Below are 23,130 nucleotides of genomic sequence, written 5' to 3'. Positions count from 1 at the left end.
TTTTCCTTTTTTCTCTCTGTTTTTAAGCATTTAAGATTAAATCCACAGCAGTGAAGAATTAATCGAACAAATAAAATTGCAAACACCCGCAGATTTCCTGCCATAAAATTGGATGGAAGAGCCCCACCTTAATAAAACCTAACAGAAAAAAACCAATAAAAACCCAGAAAGGGTTAAAAGGCAATAAAAGGATTATTCTCAAGCCTTTAAGTGATATTTTATGGCATTAAAATGTGAGCTGTGATGACTCAGCTGCTGTTTTAACTGCTTCAGAGCCGAAATGGTGATTTTTAAATATCCCTCTGCGTGCAGCTGGAAAATAGAAATTTGCCGTAAAAGCCTCTGGAAATAAAGTTCCTTTAAATTTATTTTATTTATTTTATTTTTAAAAATTATTTATTTATTTATTTATTTATTTTTGTATTTTCTGCAAATTATTTTTAAATGATTAAATTTAATATTCCTTTAAATTTAATTATTTAAAATAATTGGCAGAAAATATCTAAGGAATGTCATTCCAAACAAATCTGACCCAAAATCAGGCAATTACTCCCTAAAATATTTTATTTTCTGAATAAAGCAGTGCCGAGTTTGGTGTCAGGGCTCTCAGAGGCTTCTGTTCCTGTGAGAACTCAATCAAACCCAGCAGATCAACCTCAGTTTCTTGAAAACAAACCCCAAAGCTGATGGGCTGCAGGCTCTGGTTTCCTTCAGGAGATGCTTTAAATCAGATTTTATACGGACGGAGGAGATGGAAAACCTCCAGGCCATCAAAAACCCCCAAAACTGCTACAGATGAACAAAAATGACAAAAATCGGTTCAAACTCCAAAATTCTTTCCTAGAAAAACTTCCAATGACCAAAAATAAACTCATCAAACCCTGGTCTTGATGTTGGTTTAAAAAAACATCTTTACATCTTCAGTAGGAGCCACACAACCCAAAAACTCCGGGAAAATCACCAAGAGTTGATGGAAATTCTGATTTCCCAGCAGCACCCAATAAGGAATTATCCCAGTAATTTGAATGTGGCAACAACATTTTTTTAAATTTTTAATAGCAGAGCTTTGAGTGAGGAGCTCAACGAGGAACTCAGTGAGGAACTCTCCACTCCCATCTGCTTCAGCTTCCAATTTCAGTATGGCAACAACTTTTTTTAATTTTTAATAGGAACAGCAGAGCTTTGAGTGAGGAGCTCAACGGGGAACTCAGTGAGGAACTCAGTGAGGAACTCAGTGAGGAACTCTCCACTTCCACCTGCTCCAGTTTCCACACCGATAATCTCACACAACACCTTTGGATGAGCAGCACTCGGACCTGTGACAAACACAACCCCAGCCAGAGGAGGGAAAACTCCGCTCTCAACATCTGCTTTGAGTGCAAAGAGCCCCAAAAGGGCTCTGGAATCAGCCCATGGCTCACGTTCCAAGTGATCCCCCTGCTCCAAATCCACCAACCCACCATCTTCATCCCTTCCAGAGGAGGAGTGCACAAAAAAATCCATTTTTTCCCCAAATGAATCCAAATTTTCTACATTCTCTTTGTTCTCAGGACACCTTTGAGGCATCTGCTTTGAGCGAAAAAGACCCAAAAGGTCTCAACCCATGGCTCGCATTCCACTGCTCCACATCCACCATCATCATCATCGTGCCCACCATCATCATCATCGTGCCCACCACCTCCATCCCTTCCAGAGGGGGAGCGCACAAAGCATCCATTTTCCCCCCAAGCAAACCCAAATTTTCTACCTTCTCTTTGTTCACAGGATACTTTGCAGGTCTCACAGCATCTGCTTTGTGTGGAAAGAGACCCAAAAGGTCTCAACCCATGGATCGCATTCCAAATGATTCCACTGCTCCAGATCCACCATCATCATGGACACCACCATCATCATCGTGCCCACCACCTCCATCCCTTCCAGAGGGGGAGCGCACAAAGAATTAATTTTCCCCCAAGCAAACTCAACTCTTCTACATTCTCTTTGTTCTCAGGACACCTTTGCATGGCCATGGACACCATGTCCACCAGCATCTCCTTCGAGTGGAAAGAGCCCCAGAAGGCCTCTGGAATCAGCTCATGGCTCACATTCCAAGTGATTCCACTGCTCCAGATCCACCATCACTGTGCTCACCACCATCATCGTGCCCACCACCATCATCATCGTGCCCACCACCTCCATCCCTTCCAGAGGGGGAGCGCACCAAGAATCCATTTTCCCCCAAGCAAACCCAACTCTTGTACCTTCTCTTTGTTCTCAGGACACATTTCAGGTGTGAAAATGCAAGAAAGGACAACAGAAAACCAAAAAAGATGGCAGAAAACCAAAAAAGAATGACGGAAAACCAAAAAAGATGGTGGAAAACCAAAAAAGGACAACAGAAAACCAAAAACGGTGGAGGAAAACCAAAAAAGGACGGAAAGCTAAAAAACGATGACAGAAAACCAAAAAAGATGGCGGAAAGCCAAAAAAGAACGACAGAAAGCCAAAAAAGGACAACGGAAAACCAAAAAAGATGGTGGAAAACCAAAAAAAGACAACGGAAAACCAAAAACGATGCCGGAAAACCAAAATAGGGTGACAGGAAGCCATAAAAGGATGGGAAGCTAAAAGAGGAGGACAGAAAGCCAAAAAATATGGCGGAAAGCCAAAAAAGGACAACAGAAAACCCAAAAAGATGGCGGAAAGCCACAAAAGGATGGCAGAAGGGAAGGATGGCCGCTGATCTGGGCGGCGCTGCTCACCTGGAAGGGACAGGGGATGTGGTACTCGCGGCAGCGCTCCTGGATCCACGTGGTCTCCCACACGCCCCGGTAGGCCTGCTCGTAGAAGTAGCAGCCGATGACCACCAGCAGGGGCACGAGGTAGAGCACGCTGAAGACGCCGATGCGGATCATGAACTTGACCAGCTTGTCCTGGTTCTCCTTCTCCAGCGGGATCTCGATGCGCACGCGGTTGAGGGAGATGATCCCGGCCAGCAGCAGGGACACCCCCACCACCACGTAGAGGCACAGGGGCGCCAGCACGAAGTAGCGCAGCGCGTCCACGTCGTAGAGCCCCACGAAGCACACGCCGCTGATGTTGTCGCCCTCGATCTTGTTCATGGCCAGCAGGACGACGGTGAGCGTGCCCGGGATGCCCCAGGCGCTGGCGTGGAACAGCAGCGCCTTCTTCTCGATGGCCTCGCTGCCCCACTTGGGCACGGCGGCCAGGAACCAGGTGATGGTGAGGATGACCCACCAGACGCTGCCGGCCATGGTGAAGAAGTAGAGCACCATGAAGAGCATGGTGCAGGCCTTGTTGTGCGAGCCCTGCGTCACCGTGGAGGCCTTGTACTGCGAGGGGCTGGAGGCGTTGCAGGCCACGCGGTCCTCCAGCAGGAAGCCGATGAAGAAGATGAGGGACACCATCATGTAGCAGACGGCGTAGAAGATGATGGGGCGCTCCGGGTAGCGGAAGCGCGTGACGTCGATGAGGAAGGTGAGGAAGGTGAACAGGGTGGCCGAGAGGCAGACGATGGAGATGACGCCGATGAAGTAGCGGGCGAAGGAGAGCTCCTCGCGGCGGAAGTACATGTTGGGGCAGGGAGGGGAGCAGTCCCGCACCCTGAGGAAGGAGTAGCCCAGCTCGGGGTCGATTTTCAGCTCCCGGGGACACCAGAAGCCGTAATCCCTCTGCACGGCCATCGGCGCCTCCTCCGTGGGCTCGCCCGCCAGGTTGAGGTCGACCAGGCGAGGGTAGGGCTCGTCGCAGTCCGGGAACCTGAAAAGAGGAGTTTGCAAGGAGTCTACTCAGAGTTTACAAGGACTGGGAACCTCATTGCAGACAGAATTCACAGAATCACTGGGTTGGAAGAGACCTTAAAGATCACTGAGTCCAACCCATGTCCTCAGAGCTCAACTAAACCCTGGCAGCCAGTGCCACATCCAGGCCTTGTTAAACACACCCAGGGATGGTGACTCCACCACCTCCCCGGGCAGAACATTCCAGAACTTCATCATTGTTGCAGTAAAAAACTTTTTCCCAATATCCAACCTGTATTTCCCATGGTGCAGATTGAGACTCTCCTCTGGTTCTGTCGGTTCCTGGAGACAGAGCCCAGCCCCAGCTGAGCACAGGCGCCTTTCAGGAGCTGTGCAGAGCGATGGGGGCACCCCTGAGTCTCCTTTTCTCCAGGCTCAGCACCCCCAGCTCCCTCAGGGTTCCTCTCAGGGTTTGTGTTCCCAGCCCCTCTCCAGCCTCGTTGTCCCCTCTGGACACGCTCCAGGTCCTCAAGGTCCTTCCCAAACTGAGGTGCCAGAACTGGACACAGCGCTCCAGGTGCACAGGGCAAGGATGATCCCCCTGCTCCTGCTGGCCGCACCATTCCTGGTACCAGAACCAGGGTTTCTAGGTGTGACTTCAGGCAAACCGACTGCAGCAAAACCAGACAATCCAAAAAATGGGGAATCCACCAAATTTTGCACTACTTAGTCACAAACTCATTCCACAGAGCAACGTTAAACTATAAAATAAGTTTAAAAATAAAACAGGTGAGGAGCCAATTTGAACTTTAACCATGAAGGTAAGGATGCAAAATCCATCCCAGGAAATCTGTGAGTTCAAGCCCACGGCAGCAGGATTTTAAAAACATTTTAAAGCCTTTCCTAAGCAGCTGCACATCAGACAGGGCAGTGAGGTGGTGACACCAAAATTCCAACTAGCACTGCCACCAGTTTTAATAGATGGAATTATGATGAAGATATTTGTGTAGTTGACACCAGCATTAATAAATGGAATTATGATGAAGATATTTGTGTAGTTGACACCAGTTTTCATAAATGGAAATATGATGAAGATATTTGTGTAGCTGACAGCAGCATTAATAAATGGAATGATGATGAAGGTATTTGAGCAGTTGACACCAGCATTAGTAAACAGAATGATGATGAAGATATTTGTGTAAATAATGCTCTGAGATGAAGCTATTTGTGTAGTTGACACCAGCATTAATAAATGGAACAATGATGGAGATATTTGTGTAAATAAAGCTCTGACTGGAGGTTTGGGACTGTTGGAGTTTCCAATGAGATTGGAGCAATCCCAGTAACTCAGAAACATCCTCTGATTTATTTAACTAAAATAATTTTAATTGTTTTTCATTCTCTCCAATCCAACTGGAATTATTTCTTCCTGTTACTGCTCCTAAGTTTCATTAACTGTTGGAGTCACAAAAACCAATAAAGCACGAAGATCCTGTTTTTAATTTCATGCATGTTGTCTCAAACAGCTTGGAACACCGCTGGATCATTTTTCCATAAATTCATTTGTGCAGTGTAAAGCTGAGCACGGCTGTTTGCAGCTCAGCAAGGGGCACATGCTCTGCTCACAGCTTTGAGATTTCCCCCTCATCAAACCCAGCCAGTTTTCAGCTGATCTCCTGGGCAGGAATAGGAACTCACTTCCCACCTCAGGAAAGGCCGCTGGCAAACGGGAAGGAAAACATCGCCGCGTGTGACGGAAAACGTTACAAACACCTGGTTTTAATGGGCCGTAAAACTCCTGGATGGGAGTAATTTTATCCTGAAATTTAAAAAAAACAAAAAAAAAAGTGTTTTTCTCACCTGGTGCACTCCATATCCTCGGGCCAGGAGACCCCGAACATCTCCATGAGCTTGGAGCACTCGCTGTGGGCGCGCTGGCACAGGCGGCGGCAGGGCAGCGTCACCCGCCCGTACTCCATGCACACCGGCGCGTACAGCGCGCACAGGAACGGCCGGAAATCCCGCGAGCACTCCAGGTTCACCATGGGGTGGAAGGGCTGGCAAGGAAAAGAAAAAAAAGAGAGAGAATTCAGGAGCTGAAAGAAGAACTTTGGTGGAATATTTCGCTTTTGTCTCATCGCGACCACAACCATGACTTTCTGGCTATTGGTGGAAATGATCATTGGGATGGCACTCAGGGTTTTAGGAAGACAGGGGACCATGCAGACAATAAAAAAAATCCCAAGGGATATTTATATCTTCCATCTGAAGGGCTGGCAAGGAAAATAAAACATAACAATTCAGGAGCTGCAAGCAGCACTTTGGTGGAACATTTCACTTTTGTCTCATTGCAACCGTAACCGCAACCGCGACCCTGTGGCTGGATGGAACTCGGCGCTTTTAGGAAGACAGGGGACCATGGGGACAACGACAATATTCCCAAGGGACATTTATATCTTCCATCTGGCAAGGAAAATTTTAAAAAAGGAGAATTCAGGAGCTGCAAGCAGCACTTTGGTGGAATATTTTGCTTTTGTCTCATTGCAACCGTAACCGCAACTGCGACCTTCTGGCTGGATGGAACTCGGTGGTTTAGGAAGAGAGAGGACAATGAAAATATTCCCAAGGGACATTTATATCTTCCATCTGAAGGGCTGGCAAGAAAAATTGTAAATAAAGGAGAATTCAGAGCTGCAAGCAGCACTTTGTTAATAACTTTTGTCAATAAACTTTTGGAATATTTCGCTTTTGTCTCATTGCGACCGTAACCGCCACCACAACCTTCTGGCTGGATGGAACTCGGGGCTTTTGGGAAGACAGGGGACCATGGGGACAATGAAAATATTCCCAAGGGACATTTGTATCTTCCATCTGAAGGGCTGGCAAGGAAAATAAAACATAACAATTCAGGAGCTGCAAGCAGCACTTTGGTGGAATATTTTGCTTTTGTCTCATCACGACCGTAACCGCGACTGCGACCTTGTGGCTGTTGGTGGAAATGGTCATTGGGTCGGAACTCAGGGCTTTTAGGAAGACAGAGGACAATGAAAATATTCCCAAGGGACATTTATGTCCTGAACCTGAAGGGCTGGCAAGGAAAATTTAATAAAAAAGGAGAATTCAGGAGCTGCAAGCAGCACTTTGGTGCAATATTTTGCTTTTGTCTCATCATGACCATAACCGCAACCTTCTGGCTGTTGGGAGAAATTATCATTGGGATGGAACTCGGGGCTTTTAGGAAGACAGGGGACCATGGGGACAATGAAAATATTCCCAAGGGACATTTATATCTTCCATCTGGGAAGGAAAATTTTAAAAAAGGAGAATTCAGGAGCTGCAAGCAGCACTTTGGTGGAATATTTTGCTTTTGCCTCATTGCGACCATAACTGCAACCTGCGACCTTCTGGCTGGATGGAACTTGGGGCTTTTAGGAAGAGGGGGTTTCATTTAGGAAAATGAAAATATTCCCAAGGGATATTTATGTCCTCCATCTGAAGGCCTGGCAAGAAAAATTAAAAATAAAGGACAATTCAGAGCTGCAAGCAGCACTTTGGTGCAATATTTCGCTTTTGTCTCATCGTGACCGTAACCGCGACCTCCTGGCTGTTGGGAGAAATGATCATCAGGATGGAACTTGGGGGTTTTAGGAAGACAGGGGAGCATGGGGACAATGAAAATATTCCCAAGGGACATTTATGTCCTCCACCTGAAGGGCTGGCAAGGAAAATTTAATAAAAAAGAAGAATTCAGTAGCTGCAAGCAGCACTTTGGTGGAATATTTCGCTTTTGTCTCATCGCGACCGTAACCGCGACCTTCTGGCTGGATGGAACTCGGGGCTTTTAGGAAGACAGGGGACCATGGGGGCAATGAAAATATTCCCAAGGGACATTTATATCTTCCATCCAAAGGGCTGGCAAGAAAAATTTTAAAAAAGGAGAATTCAGAGCTGCAAGCAGCACTTTGGTGGAATATTTCGCTTTTGTCTCACTGCAACCGTAACCGCGACCTCCTGGCTGTTGGTGGAAATGATCATCGGGATGGAACATGGGGCATGAAAAAATTCCCAAGGGATATTTTTGTCCCCCATCTGCATTAAAACCAGTGGGAATTTGATGGATAAATCCCCCTGGGGTGGATTTCAGTTCTCTCATGAAGGTGGATGCGTCTCTCATTCCTGGCTCTCACGTTATTGTCACCACATTTCTCTCCACAGAGAAAAGCAAGGCACAACTTCCCAAGAAATTTCTGGGATTCACATTCTCTGAACCTCAGAGAAAGCAAGACCAATTCAGTTTAGATGTAATGTAACACAGTATAGAATAATATGGTATAATAAAGTAATTAATTAGCCTTCCGGTAAGATGGAATCCTCCTCATCCTTTCACCCAGACATCAGGCAAAAACATCACCCATACGTTATCCCAGTTATTTAAATTCCCACACAGCCATGGAGCTTCCAGGGCTGTAATCACAGGGAAGTCACAACCAAGATGTCATTTCTTGCCTAAGCATCAGAAAACGCCCTGAAATAATAAAAAAATAAAAAAATTCTAAATAAATAACCGGTGTCTTGTGCTCCCGTGGAGGTTTATGGCAGGTTTGAGTGTCGATGAGAGCGACACTCCTGGGAAGCTCTGAGAGAAAATCTGTCAGAGCTAGGGAAATACAGCTGGTCTGGAGCATTCCTGAAGGATAAAGAGGGAAAAATGAAGAGGAAAGGGATTTATGTCTCAGGAGAAGCCGGTGCGTGGTGATAATCCACGTCACTGTCCAGCGTGGGTTCATTCTGCTCTTGGGTTTTGTGGTTTGTCCTTAAAACTCTCCAAGAATTAATCAATGTTTTATTCCAATCTCTGTGGCACCCACCACCATCCAAAGCCTCACCATCCCTTTGGATATCAAAGTAAAATCAATGATATTCCTGTGAGAGCGGAATTAGAGAATATTGGAATACATTAGCACTTCCAATTCTGGAATGAAACAAACCCCAGACTGGGAAAACGTCTCCTGATTTATATTTCAAATCACAGCTCAAAGGGAAAAAGTGGTTTCATCAGCAGCTTTGTTCTACACAGACTTTTTAGAAAAAAAAGCCCATTATTTGCAGAGCAGGGTTTTCTCCACAGCCCAGCAGGATTAAGGAGCAGGAATTGTAATCCTTGGAATTTGCAGCACAATAACAGAATCACAAATGAACCCGCCAGATATAAATACACATAAATCCTAAATCTTGTTACGCGTGCAGCTGAATGAAGAGGAGCTGCAGCAAGATTAAATTCTCGAGCAGCAATTTCCTGAGAAGTGCTTTAAACCAATTCAGCGTTTTCTTTTGCCAAACTATGGAGCAGAACTGATCTAACAGGAAAAAGGAGGTCGATTTCTGTGAGCAGAAAATACTGGGAATTACAAGGAAAAGTTTCACTTCTCCCTTACCACCTCTCAATCCTTCCCAGACACCTCCTTCCCTCTGCAAAAGGAAATTTTGAGAATACAAGACACAACCATGCTATGGTTTTAATGTAATTTTTTTAAAAAATCATTATTATTTACCAAATTGATTAAATTCCCTCAATTTCTCAAACTGAAATTCAGCAATAACTTGCAGGAAGAGCCTCCAGAATTATCAACCAGGAAAAGGCAGGAGCAGTTGGGAAATATTTACATTTACAGGCTCAGGTTACTCAAGGAACTCCTTCTGTTTGGCTGGACATGTACTTCAGGTTTATTTTTATATTTATTTGTGACTATTTATTGTCTACAGCAGAGAAAAATCATTGTTTGACCGCATGGATCTGAGAAATTGATTCCAGGGAGTTCCAACACCTGCCTGGAAAAGCTGCAGGTAAAAGTCTTTACTCAATGGAAAGGGAAAATAAAAATAAAACAAGAACTCCACTTCTATTCCAGTAAACTCGAATTTTAACTTCCCTTCTTTTCAAAAAGCCTTGAAAATGAGAAAATTAAGTTACAACTTTACGAGAAAAATTCCTGTTTTCATGCCTGCCTCAATCCCAAGGTTTTGCAGAGTTATCAACCAGGAAAAGGCAGCAGCAGTTGGGAAATATTTACGTTTACAGGCTCAGGTTACTCAAGGAACTCCTTCTGTTTGGCTGGACATGTACTTCAGGTTTATTTTTATTTATGTATTTATTGTCTACAGCAGAGTTAAAGCCATTGTTTGACCACATGGATTAAAGAAAGGGAAAACAAAAAAAGAACCCCACTTTTATTCTGGTAAGAGTTTAACTTCCCTTCTTTACAAAAAGCCTTGAAAATGAGACGATTAAGTTACAACTTTATGAAAAAGGAGTTCCTGTTTTCATGCCTGCCCCAATCCCAAGGTTTTGCCTCCTGCCACTGCAAGTTTTCACAAACCTACTCCTAAATTTCAAATTCTCCTGACAATTCCTCCCCTACTTTGCTCTGATACAGCTCCCACTCAATACAGATGTTCCCAAAGTTCCTTTTTTCCTGCTGTTTTGCCTTTGTTAGAAGATCTGTTTGGTTTTGGTGGAGTTGCAGAGCCTGAAGCGTTCAGGAAGAGACCTCAGAGCACCTCAAGCTCCAGTGAAGGGCCAGGAGAGGAGGAAACTGCCCCAAGCTGTGCCAGGGGAGCTCCAGGATGGAATTCAGAGGGAATCTCCTGATGGAAAAGCTGTAAAACATCAGAATGGGATAACCAGGGAGCTTTGGAGGTGTCCAAGGATCAACACTCACAGCTCTGGGCTGGGGACAAGGTGAGGATCCATCACAGGCTGGACTCAATGATCCCAAAGATCTTTGCCAGCCTAAACAATCCTGGGATCCTTCAAAACTTGGGAATTTTTGAAGTGAAGTTCAAAATAATGAAGAGGCTGAGCTGGAGAACAGGGTTGGAATTCCGAGGGAATTTCCTGATGGAAAAGCTGTTAAACTCTGCTGTTAAACTCAGAATGCGCTGCCCAGGGAGCTCCTTTGGAGCCCCCATCCCTGGAGGTGTCCAAGGAACAACTCTCACAGCTCTGGGCTGGGGACAGGGTGAGGATCCATCACAGGCTGGACTTGATGATCACAAAAATCTTTTCCAGCCTAAATAATCCTGGCATCCTTCAAAACTTGGGAAGTTTTGAAGTGAACTTCAAAATCATGAAGAGGCTGAGTTGGAGAACAGGAATAAAATCCCTCCAACAATTCCTGATAAGACAGAAAAAGAGATTCACCCCCCCTGAGGCAGCATTTGTGCCTGGGGGCAGCTCCCTCTGCCAGCACCCCAAAAATGATCCTGTGAACTTTAAAATCGTGAAGAGGCTGAGCTGGAGAAAAAGTTGGAATTCAGAGGCAATTTCCTGACGGAAAGGCTGTAAAACATCAGAATGTGCTGCCCAGGGAACTTTGGAGCCCCCATCCCTGGAGGTGTCCAAGGAACAACTCTCACAGCTCTGGGCTGGGGACAGGGTGAGGATCCCAAAAATCTTCTCCAGCCTAAATAATCCTGGGATCCTTCAAAACTTGGGAGGTTTTGAAGTGAACTTCAAAATCATGAAGAGGCCGAGCTGGAAAACAGGAGAAAAATCCCTACAAGAATTCCTGATAAGACAGAAAAGGAGATTCACCCTCCCTGAGGCAGGTCCCTCTGCCAGCACCCCAGAAATGATCCTGTGAACTTTAAAATCGTGAAGAGGCTGAGCTGGAGAACAGGGTTGGAATTCAGAGGGAATTTCCTGATGGAAAAGCTGTTAAACTCTGCTGTAAAACTGAGAATGCGCTGCCCAGGGCAGCTCCCTCTGCCAGCACCCCAAAAACGATCTCCAAATTGCGCTCCCCCCTCACAGCTCCCGAGCACCTCAAGGTGCAAACACAGCTCCAGTGAAGGGCCAGGAGAGGAGGAAACTGCCCCAAGCTGTGCCAGGGGAGCTCCAGGATGGAATTCAGAGGGAACTTCCTGATGGAAAAGCTGTTAAACTCTGCTGTTAAACTCAGAATGCGCTGCCAGGGCAGCTCCCTCTGCCAGCACCCCAAAAACGATCTCCAAATTTTCTTCCTCCCCTCGCAGCTCCCGAGACGAAAGGTCACCCCCGCATCCTGATGGTGCTGCTCCCTATTAAAAATGAACCCAGGGAGATGAAAAGATTCCTTTCATGCTCTTGCCCAAGGACCAGAGCAAGTCGTGACATTGACAGAACAAAAGGCTCTCTGTTCCTGGGATGTGCCCCACACAGAAACAGCTCCAGGAGCAACAAGGAAGGGGCAGGAGGAGGCCTGGCAGCCAGACTGATCTCGGTGACTCAGCCCTGGGAAACCCAAGGGAAGGAAGAGATAATAAATGCTCCTTCAGGAAGAGATCGACTCCTCTCGGCCTTGGTTTTGCCACTCGGGTGTTGTGGGAAGGGAGCTTACAGATAAAGTTAATCCTCCGAGGGATGAAGGCCAAAGGAGAGATGGAATGTGGAGATTTCCCCCGCTCCAAATCATTTTTTTAGCAAATCCTCACTTTTGGTAACAAAGCAAGAGCAGTAACTCAAATTATAAATTCACCACAGAGTTCCAGTTTCAGCCCTCACAGCACTGAGAGATAACAAACCCCAAAATTATTTTATTTTATACACAGACATTTGGCTGCTGTTTGGGAAGATTTAAACCGATTTACTTGGGCGATCTTTCCCCACTCTGTTTATTTATACATTCAATTCTTTGATCAGAGAAGCAAACAGGAAACATCCTCGTCAGCTCAGAGGGGGAAGGAGGGAATTTTCCCCTCAGGTTCTAGGGAAGGAGGGAGATGCCATGATGGAAACATCCTCATCAGCTCAGAGGGGGAAGGAGGGAATTTTCCCCTCAGGCTCTGGGGAAGAGAGCGACGCCATGATGGAAACATCCTCATCAGCTCAGAGGGGGAAAGGGAAGGAGGGAATTTTCCCCCTCAGGTTCTAGGGAAGGAGGGAGATGCAATGATGGAAACATCCTCATCAGCTCAGAGAGGGAAGGAGGGAATTTTCCCCTCAGGCTCCAGGGAAGGGAGCGATGCAATGGCGGGAAACATCCTCATCAGCTCAGAGGTGGAAGGAGGGAATTTTCCCCCTCAGGTTCTAGGGAAGGAGGGAGATGCCATGATGGAAACATCCTCATCAGCTCAGAGGGGGAAAGGGAAGGAGGGAATTTTCCCCTCAGGCTCCAGGGAAGGGAGCGATGCCGTGGCTGGAAATCGCTGCTGTGCCTCGGGGCACGGCCTCATGAGCCGCTCTTTGTCCTCCATCCCTGGCCTTTGATGGAGCTCAATGTTCATTAGGGAAAAAAAAAAAAAATAAAAAAAAAATCGGGAATTGCGTCTCAAAGGGCAAAACCTTCCAGGCTGCGTGTCCCGGAGAATGGGATCGGGTTCGGGGCTGTTCTGCACACAGCTCCGGCTTCCACTCGTGAAAAACAACAATCGCTTGGTTTGAAAATTTTCAAAGTTTCGTAGTAATAAAATGGTTATAAAAATAGGAGTACACTTAGAGTAATAATGATTTGGATAATTCGAATTAGGACAATAGAGACAAACAGTTATGGATGTCTGGGTAACTTCTTCCGGGCAAAACAAGCCTGAAAAAGTACACACATTAACAAAGGATTAACCCTTAAAAACAACATTCATACACCTCATCCATGATGCATAAATTCCATTCAAACACAGGATCCTGTCTGGTCATCCTCAACTTCTTCCTCTGAATCCTGACAGCGCCTTCGAGGCGGGAAGAAGTTCATTTCTCCTGATAAGAGGGCGATAAATTCTTTATCTCTGAAAGATTCAGCTGTCCTGGGGCTGCTGTCTCTTAACAAAAATTATCCTACATAGCATGGTTTCTATTTTAACATTTTTAATAACCTAAACCTCTATTTACCACACTACTTAAGAGAATGAATCCAGCATCACTTTCCAACACAACACACACAATATTCATTTGAATATTTGCCAAAAGCCAATCATAGAATCCATGCAATTTTCACACACTGAGCACCTCCTGTCTCTACAAGCACAGTAGATTTCCTTGGGACCCTAAAAGTTTATTTTCCATCCCCCCGGACCCCTGAGAACCCCTGGATCCCCTGGATCCTGGTGCTCACACCCCACCTGGAAACGTTTGTTCCAGGTTCACAGAACGGAGCTGCTGGAATAAACCCACGAAATCCTCCCTCAACCCAAACCCGGCTGCTGCTCCCTACAGAAAACCCGGGAATGTTCCCAGAGGCCGGGCAGGGATCCGGGATCTGGGGCCCAGAGCTGGCACAAAGTCAGGGCAATTTCTGCCATTTCTGCCATTTCTGCTTTTCCCCACCCACCTTGGCTGGATCGTGCCAGGGAATCAAAGGTGGCAGGGATCCGGGATTTGGGGCACAGAGCTGGCACAAAGTCAGGGCAATTTCTGCCATTTCTGCCTTTCCCCACCCACCTTGGCTGGATCGTGCCATGATATCAAAGGTGGCAGGGATCCGGGATTTGGGGCACAGAGCTGGCACAAAGTCAGGGCAATTTCTGCCATTTCTGCCTTTCCCCACCCACCTTGGCTGGATCGTGCCAGGGAATCAAAGGTGGCAGGGATCCGGGATTTGGGGCACAGAGCTGGCACAAAGTCAGGGCAATTTCTGCCATTTCTGCTTTTCCCCACCCACTTTGGCTGGATCGTGCCAGGGAATCAAAGGTGGCAGGGATCCGGGATTTGGGGCACAGAGCTGGCACAAAGTCAGGGCAATTTCTGCCATTTCTGCTTTTCCCCACCCACCTTGGCTGGATCGTGCCGCGGAATCAAAGGTGGCAGCGGGGCCCAGGTGCGCAGGAGCGAGTTTGTTCCTGCTGGAGCTCACCCAGCTCACCCCATTTCACGCTGCAGAGCCCTTACTGTGATTTCTGAGGGCAGAAAGCGGCTCTGCCCCGGCCTGCTCCCCGTGCCGGGTGCCAGGGCGCGCTCAGAGAGGATCCTGGCACGGGCACGGCCCAGCTCAGCTCGCACCATTCCCTGGGAGAAACCTGTGAGGTGGATTTCGAATTTTGGAGCCATTTCTGCTTTCTCTCGGCGCTACAAACGGGGCACAGCTCTGGCTGCCCGCTGAGCTTTCCCCCTTCAGCCTGGAGTGAAGTTATTCCCAATTATCTGCATGGAGCCTTTCAGTATCCCACAGCTCAGCACTTGGAAAAATCCCGATGGCAATGAGGGTTACACTGACACTGCGCTGCTGGGAGGGGGAAAAAATCAGATTTATTTACCTTAGCACTAAAAATGAATGTCTGCATTTAAATTTAATGAAATTACTTAAGAAACTCTGACAATAAATAGTTACTTAAGAAACTCCAACATCTGATGGCAATGAGGGTTACAGTGACACTGCACTGCTTTAGGGGCTGGCAAGGGGAGGTAAAGATCAGATTTTTTTACCTCAGCACTAAAAATAAATGTCTGCATTTAAATTAAATTAAATTGCTTAAGAAACTCCAACAATAAATAGTTACTTAGGAAACTCCAACATCTGATGGCAATGAGGATTACACTGACACTGCACTGCTGGGAAGGGGAAAAAATCAGATTTTTTTACCTTAGCACTAAAAATAAATGTCTGCATTTAAATTTGATTAAATTACTTAAGAAACCCCAACAACAAAACAAAAAGCAAGCAATTACTGTGGGTTTAAATGATGGTTTTTCCATGCTGTAGGGTGAAGGCGCTCACCCTATTATTCACTTTATGGCCAATTATTTTACCTGCCTTGCTCTGAGAGAGCAGCAATCACCAGAAACCATCCCAGGCTTTCTGCCTGCAGACAGACAGACAGACAGACAGCCAGCCAGCCAAGGCTCATTTCTGCTGGAAAAACCAGGGGGACAGAGATGGAAATGGTGAAAAGGCAGCCAATGACATTAATCTGTGCCTGCAGGTGCCAACAGCAAAGCCATCCGCTCCTGTTCTTTAAAGAGCTCCTGCTGCATTTTAAATCCCAAAGTTCCTCTGGAAGCGGCGTCCGTCTGTCCGTCTGTCCGTCTGCACCCTCCCGGTGCGGGGTTTGGGTTTGGGGTTGGGAACGGGGGTGGGATGGAGGAGCCGTCCCCATTGCAGGCTCGGGGGCAGCTCAGAGGGTTTGGGCTCCCCCTTCCCCTCCGTGTGCTGCCGTGAGGGGCTGGGAGGGCTCCGGGGGAGACCATCAGGGAAATCAATAAATCCATGAATAAATAAATCCACAAATAAATCCACAAATAAATCTACAAGTAAATAAATCCACGAATAAATCTACAAATAAATCCACGAATAAATAAATCCATGAATAAATAAATCCACAAATAAATCCAGCACCCTCTGGATGGATTCTGGGCACTGTTAAATGGAGACATTTTGCCTGGGTGAGGAACAGACTGTGGGGCAGGAGGTGTAAATGTTGTCAGGATGGTGTTTGTCACAGAAATGACACATCCCCGTCTCCTGCAGGGATGGCATTCCAGTGGGATCCCAGAAATGACAAGGGTGACATTCCCAGTGGGATCCCATCTCCTCCAAGGGTGACATTCCCAGTGGGATCCCATCTCCTCCAAGGGTGACATTCCCAGTGGGATCCCAGAAATGACAAGGGTGACATTCCCAGTGGGATCCCATCTCCTCCAAGGGTGACACTCCCAGTGGGATCCCATCTCCTCCAAGGGTGACATTCCCAGTGGGATCCCAGAAATGACAAGGGTGACATTCCCAGTGGGATCCCATCTCCTCCAAGGGTGACACTCCCAGTGGGATCCCATCTCCTCCAAGGGTGACATTCCCAGTGGGATCCCAGAAATGACAAGGGTGACACTCCCAGTGTGATCCCATCTCCTCCAAGGGTGACACTCCCAGTGTGATCCCATCTCCTCCAAGGGTGACACTCCCAGTGGGATCCCATCTCCTCCAAGGGTGACATTCCCAGTGGGATCCCATCTCCTCCAAGGGTGACATTCCCAGTGGGATCCCAGCCCCCAGGCCTGCTGGGCGAGCTCCAGGGCTGCTGGCACCGTGGCGAGGGGAAGGAGACCCACGGGGAGAAGTGGAGCAACAACAACAACAACAACCACCACCTTCTTCTTCTTCTTCTCCCTCTCTTTCTCCTCTTTTTCTCTCTTCTGCTCCTTCTCCTTCATCTCCTCCTTCTCTTTCTCCCTCTCATTCTCCTTCTCCTTTTCCTTCTCCTCCTCCCTCTCCCTCTCCTTTTCCTTCTCCCTCTCATTCTGTTTCCTCCTCCCTCCTAATTCATCTCCTCCTTTTCCTTCTCACTCTCCTTCTCCTACTCCTCCTTCTTCTCCTTCTCCCCCTTTTCTCCATCTCCTTCCCTTTTCCTCCTCCTCCATCTCCTCCTTCTCCTTCTCCCATTCTCCTTCCCCTTGTCCTCCTCCCTCCTCCTCCCTCTCCTTCTGTTCCTCCATCTCCTCCTTCTTTTCTCCCTCTCCTTCCTTCTCCTCTTCCTCCTTCTCCCCCTCCTTCTCCTTCTTCCTCTTCCCTCTCCTTCTCCTCTTCTTCCTCCTTCTCCCCCATCTCCTTTCCCTCTTCCTCCATCTCCTCCTTCTCCTCCCTCTCTTCATCCTCCTTTTCCTCCTCCTCCTCTTTCTCCCTCTCCTTCCTCCCTCTCTTTCTCCTCTTTCTCCTCCTTCTTCTCCCTCCTCTCTTTCTTCCTCCCTCCTCCCTCTCCTTCTCCTCCTCCCTCTTCTTCCTTCTCCTTCTCCTCCTCCCCCTCCTCCATCTCCTTCCTCCTCTTCCATCTCCTTCTCCTTTTCCTCCTTCATCTCCTCCTTCTCTTCCTCCATCTCCCCCTCCTCTTCCTCCTTCTCCCCCTTCACCTTTTCCTCCTCCTCCATCTTTCTCCCTCTCCTTCCTTCTCCTTCTTCTCCTTCTGTCCTTCTCCTCCTCCTCTTCCTCCCTCTTTCTCCTGCTTCTCCTTCTCTTCCTCCTTCTCCATCTCTTCCATCTCTTTCTCCCTCTCCTTCCTTCTCCTTCTTCACTTCCTCTTCCTCCTACTTCTCCTTCTCCCTCTCCTATTCCTCTTACTCCTTCTCACTTTCCTCCTCTTCCTCCCTCTCTTTCTCCTGCTTCTCCTTCTCCTCCTCTTCCTCCTTCTCCTGTTCCTCCATCTCCTCCTTCTCTTTCTCCCTCTCCTTCCTTCTCTCTCTCCTCCTCCTCCTCCCCTCGCTGACCCCCGTCAGGCTCACGCAATTCCTCCCAGCCCCAGGGAGGGTTCCTCGGAAAACAACTGCTCCAACGTTTCTCCTGCTGAGCAAAGGAGGAAAAGGCTTTGGCGGGATTTGTCTGGGGATTTGACCCGGACTGGATGGAATTCCCAGCCAGATCAGGCTCTTCAGTGCTCAGAAAAACCAAAAAGGGATTTCTACAAATCACAAATGGGATGGAAAACACAGATAACGCAGCCAAAATTCAGAGTCACCGTTTGCATTCTCCTCCCCTTCTCACTTTTGCAGCCTCACACAACGCACAACACCAAACCCTGCAGGACACAACCAGGCAAGCTGCATCCCCAAACTCCCACTGAAGAAAATTTCATTTTATCCTCAAAGGCTCGATTATTCTTTATTTCCTTTTTATCCTCAAAGGCTCGATTATTCCTTATTTCCTTTTTATCCAAAAACGCTCGATTATTCCTTATTTCCTTTTTATCCCCAATGACTTCTACCACCCCACACGTGACTTGGCCGCGGTTTTCCCCCAGCAGAAGCAGCAGGGCAGACTGTTCCATCTCTAGGAATAATTCCTATTTTCTATTTTTTTTTTTTCCCACCAGGATGAGGATGGCGGAAATTTCCAGAATTCTGACATCAAGCCCAGCTGTTTCCTGTCAGACCAACCATGAGCATTTGCAGAGCTCTGACTGCCTTAAATGTCAAAATATCCCAAAATTTCAGAGAAAAATTATTAAAATGTGTTGTTTAGAGTCATTCTAATAAAATAATTTTCCTTTTTCTCTCTTCCCTGTTTACAAGCAGGAGCAGCAACTTCCTTGGGAATTGGTTAAATGTGGGAATTTTGCTGAATTTTGCTCCTAGGAAAAGAATTCTCACCTAAATCCTTTAAGGAATGATCCTGCAATAAATATAAATTTAACCCCAAAAGGACTCAGGGATAAAATGATGCATCTCCATGGAAAAGGCCCCAAAAGGGGTTTTTTTTTGGGAGAGAAAATTTACAACTTTGGGCCTCAAAATTTGGGATATTTCACAGAAAAATGATTAAAATGTATTGTTTAGAGTAATTCTAATAAAATCATTTTCCTTTTCCCGTCTTCCCTGGCTACAATCAGGAGCTGAAACTCCTTGGGAATTGGTTAAATGGGGGAATTTTGATGAATTTTGCTCCTAGGAAAAGAAATCTCACCTAAAAGAATTCTCACCTAAATCCTTTAAGGAATGATCCACAAATTTAACCCCAAAAGGACTCAGGGGATAAAATGATGCATCTCCATGGAAAAATCCCCAAAAGGGGTTTCTTTTGGGAGAGAAAATTTAGAACTTTAGGCCTCAAAATTTGGGATATTTCACGAAGAAATTATTAAAATGTATTGTTTGAGTTGGATGGCAGAGAAAATTTAGAACTTTGGGCCTCAAAATTAAGGATATTTCACAGAAAAATGATTAAAATGTGTTGTTTAGAGTCATTCTAATAAAATTATATTCCTTTTCCCGTCTTCCCTGGCTACAATCAGGACCAGAAACTCCTTGGGAATTGGTTAAATGAGGGAATTTTGCTGAATTTTGCTGAATTTTGCTCCTAGGAAAAGAAATCTCCCCTAAAAGAATTCTCACCTAAATCCTTTAAGCAATGATCCACAAATTTAACCCCAAAAGGACTCAGGGATAAAATGATGCATCTCCATGGAAAAGTCCCCAAAAGAGGTTTTTTTTGGGAGAGGAAATTTATAACTTTGGGCCTCAAAATTTGGGATGTTTCACAGAAAAATGATTAAAATGTATTGTTTAGAGTCATTCAAATTAAGATATTATATTTCTTTTTCCTCACGCTTTCCTGCGCTGCCAGTCCAGGACACGGAGCTGTCTTTTGGTGGAAATAATTCAAAAATCAGCAGGATGTGCACAAATAATTCAGGATGGCTTTCCTGGTTTTCATGCTGTGCCCTGAATGATGGAATCACAGAATCCGGGAATGGTTTGGGTGGGAAGGGACTTTTTAAAGCTCATCCAGTTCAAATTCTGACACCTTCCACCATCCCAGGGTGCTCCAGCCTGGCCTTGGACACTTCCAGGGATGGAGCAGCCACAAATTCTCTGGGAATTCCATCCCCATCCTCAGAAAGAGGAATTTTTTAAATTTTTTCCTCATTTTTCTGCATTTTCTGGAGTGGGATCCATCCAAACCAAGCTGCTCCACCTCCAAATCTCAGCACCTCCCATTTAATTCCGTATTTTCTCCACCACAGCTTCTCTTCTCCCTCCTTCCCCAAGAACAGGAATTCCACAAGAACAGGAATTTCACAATTTTTAACTCCAGACTATTGTGTTTGTGAGGATTCTCAGGGGCTGGAGATGATTTCAGCCGATTTCCAACAGCAGGAAATTAAAGTTGCAGCACTCAGCACTCTTCCCATGGATTAATTGGGAAAATCTGACCAGATTAGGACAAAATCCAGATTTTACTCAGGAAAAGCTGTGAATTTACCCAAAAGCCTGGGTGAAAAACCAAAAATGTTTCTCTCAGTGTCCCCTGGGCTCCAAACAAAATCATCCAGGACTGTGAGCAAGCAAATAAAGCCACTACAGAAATACAAGGTGAGCTTTGGCTGAACCCAGGAAAAACTTCACATATTTTGGTGTTGTCTTATCTATCAAGAGTTCTGTTATCATTACATTGCAAGGATTCCACACTGACAGAGTTTCACATCTCTAAATTAATATCTTCATATTTCTAAATGTCAGTTCAGTTTTAGAACTTCTCTCAGTTTACAAAGCACTTATCTTCAAAGTCTTTCGTACTCATATCTAACATATACCAATAGCTGTAATTGATGTATTTTGCCAATAGTTTAGTATTCAAATCCTGTTTGCCCGAATCCATGGGGTTATATGGTCAAATCCTGTTCACCTGAATCCATGGGGTTATGTGGTCAATCCCATTTCCCCGAATCCACGGGGTTATATGTTTTAGCCCCAAATCCATGGGGCATCCCAAATCCACAGGGCAATGTAGTCCCAAATCACGTTGGGGTCACCATTTGTTATCTAATATCTCAAAAGTTCTGTTATCATTACATTGCAAGGATTCCACACCGCCAGAGTTTCACATCTCTAAATGAATATCTTCATATTTCTAAATGTCAGTTCAGTTTTAGAGCTTTTCTCGGTTTACAAAGTATTTCTCTTCAAAGTCTTTTGTACTCACATTTAACAAACACTAAGAGCGGTAACTGTTATATTTTGCCAATAGCTTAGCATTCAAATCCTGTTTCCCTGAATCCACAGGGTTATATGGTCAAATCCCGTTTTCCCAAATCCACAGGGTTATATGGTCAAATTATGTTTCCCAAATCCATGGGGTTATATGGTCACATGCTGTTTTCCCAAATCCACAGGGTTATATGGTCAAATCCCATTTCCCCAAATCCACAGGGTTATATGTTTTAGTCCGAATCCATGGGTCATCCCAAATCCACAGGTCAATATAGTTTAGCCCCAAATCCACGGGGCACCCCAAATCCACAGGGCAATACAGTTTAGTCCTGAATCACGTTGGGGTCACCATTTGTTGTCCTATCTCTCAAGAGTTCTGTTATCATTACATTGCAAGGATTCCACACTGCTGGAGTTCCATATCTCTAAATGAATATCTTTGTATTTCTAAATGTTAGTTCAGTTTTAGAGCTTTTCTCAATTTACTGAGCACTTATCATCAAAGTCTTTTGTACTCACATTTAACAAACACTAATAGCTGTAACTGATATATTTTGCCAATAGTTTAGTATTCAAATTCTGTTTCCCTGAATCCACAGGGTTATATGGTCAAATCCTGTTACCCCAAATCCACGGGATTATATGGTCAAATCCTGTTACCCCAAATCCACGGGGTTATATGGTCAAATCCTGTTACCCCAAATCCACGGGGTTATATGGTCAAATCCTGTTTCCCCGAATCCACAGGTCAATATAGTTTAGCCCCAAATCCATGGGGCATCCCAAATCCACAGGGCAATACAGTTTAGTCCTCAATCACGCTGGGGTCACCATTTGTTGTCCTATATCTCAAAAGTTCTGTTGTCTTTATATCTCAAGAGTTCTGTTATCATTACATTGCAAGGATTCCACACTGCCGGAGTTCCATATCTCTAAATGAATATCTTCATATTTCTAAATGTCAGTTCAGTTTTAGAGCTTTCCTCAATTTACTAAGCACTTATCATCAAAGTCTTTTGTACTCACATTTAACAAATACCAATAGCTGTAAATTGATGTATTTTGCCAATAGTTCAGTATTCAAATCCTGTTATCCCAAATCCACGGGGTTATAAGGTCAAATCCTGTTACCCCAAATCCACAGAGTTATATGGTCAAATCCCATTTCCCCAAATCCATGGGGTTATATGGTCAAAATATGTTTCCCAAATCCACAGGGTTATAAGGTCAAATCCTGTTACCCCAAATCCATGGGGTTATACGGTCAAATCCTGTTTGCCCGAATCCACAGGTCAATATAGTTTAGCCCCAAATCCACGGGGCACCCCGAATCCACAGGGCAATACAGTTCAGTCCTGAATCATGTTGGGGTCACCATTTGTTGCCTTATATCTCAAGAGTTCTGGTTTTTTATATCTCAAGAGTTCTGTTATCATTACAGTGCAAGGACTCCACACTGCCAGAGTTTACCCACACTGTATCCCCCTACATTTTGGGATCAGCCATTTTTGGAATTCTTCCAATGTGCCACCTCCACAGCTGGACACAAAAAACGAGGAAATGAGGTGGAATTGGGGGAAAAATTCACTCTTTAGAAAGACATTTTCCTTTTCCTTCATGATTATGACTCTACAAGGCAAAGAATTAAAAATAATTGTAATTGTATCCCACTTTTCCACTGAACTAACACTGGCTGAATTTATTGGGATTTTTTTTTTAAATTTTTCAAAGAAATTGTCCATCCCAAAATCAATTTCTTTTACCCAGCCAAGGAATTGCAAACAGGCCTCTCTATTCATCAGACAACAATAAAGAATAAACTTAAGACTGAGAATGCCTCAATTTACTCCAACGAGTTAAATGAAAATTAATTTACGCTTCTAAATAGAGGAATTAAGATAATTAGTGGTCGCCTTCAATTTTTAACGGTTTTTAAACGACTATTTCTAGCAAACATGTGTGAACACAGCAGCTGTAAATGGAAATTTCAGATTCATCAGGCAACACTCT

At 45.5% G+C, this 23,130-nt stretch overlaps 1 protein-coding gene across 3 annotated transcripts in view; it reads right to left on the bottom strand.

The window, feature by feature from the left end:
* The window catches only part of FZD3 (frizzled class receptor 3), a 72,618-nt gene that overhangs the window by 23,056 nt on the left and 26,432 nt on the right, over positions 1-23,130 (bottom strand). For all 3 annotated transcript variants that reach the window (XM_054291771.1, XM_054291772.1, XM_054291773.1), the window contains exons 2-3: positions 5,601-5,797; positions 2,742-3,759 (exon numbers count right to left, since the gene is read on the bottom strand). In XM_054291771.1, the coding sequence (XP_054147746.1) occupies positions 2,742-3,759; positions 5,601-5,797 (1,215 nt within the window). The remainder of the gene's footprint in view (positions 1-2,741; positions 3,760-5,600; positions 5,798-23,130) is intronic.

Source organism: Melozone crissalis, unplaced genomic scaffold (assembly GCF_028551555.1).
Source record: "Melozone crissalis strain CALT ecotype California unplaced genomic scaffold, PUWL_Pcris_2 ptg000106l_1, whole genome shotgun sequence".
Taxonomy (NCBI): domain Eukaryota; kingdom Metazoa; phylum Chordata; class Aves; order Passeriformes; family Passerellidae; genus Melozone; species Melozone crissalis.
The sequence above is the reverse complement of the archived record's forward strand: the minus strand, read 5'-3'. Positions and strand labels throughout refer to the sequence as shown.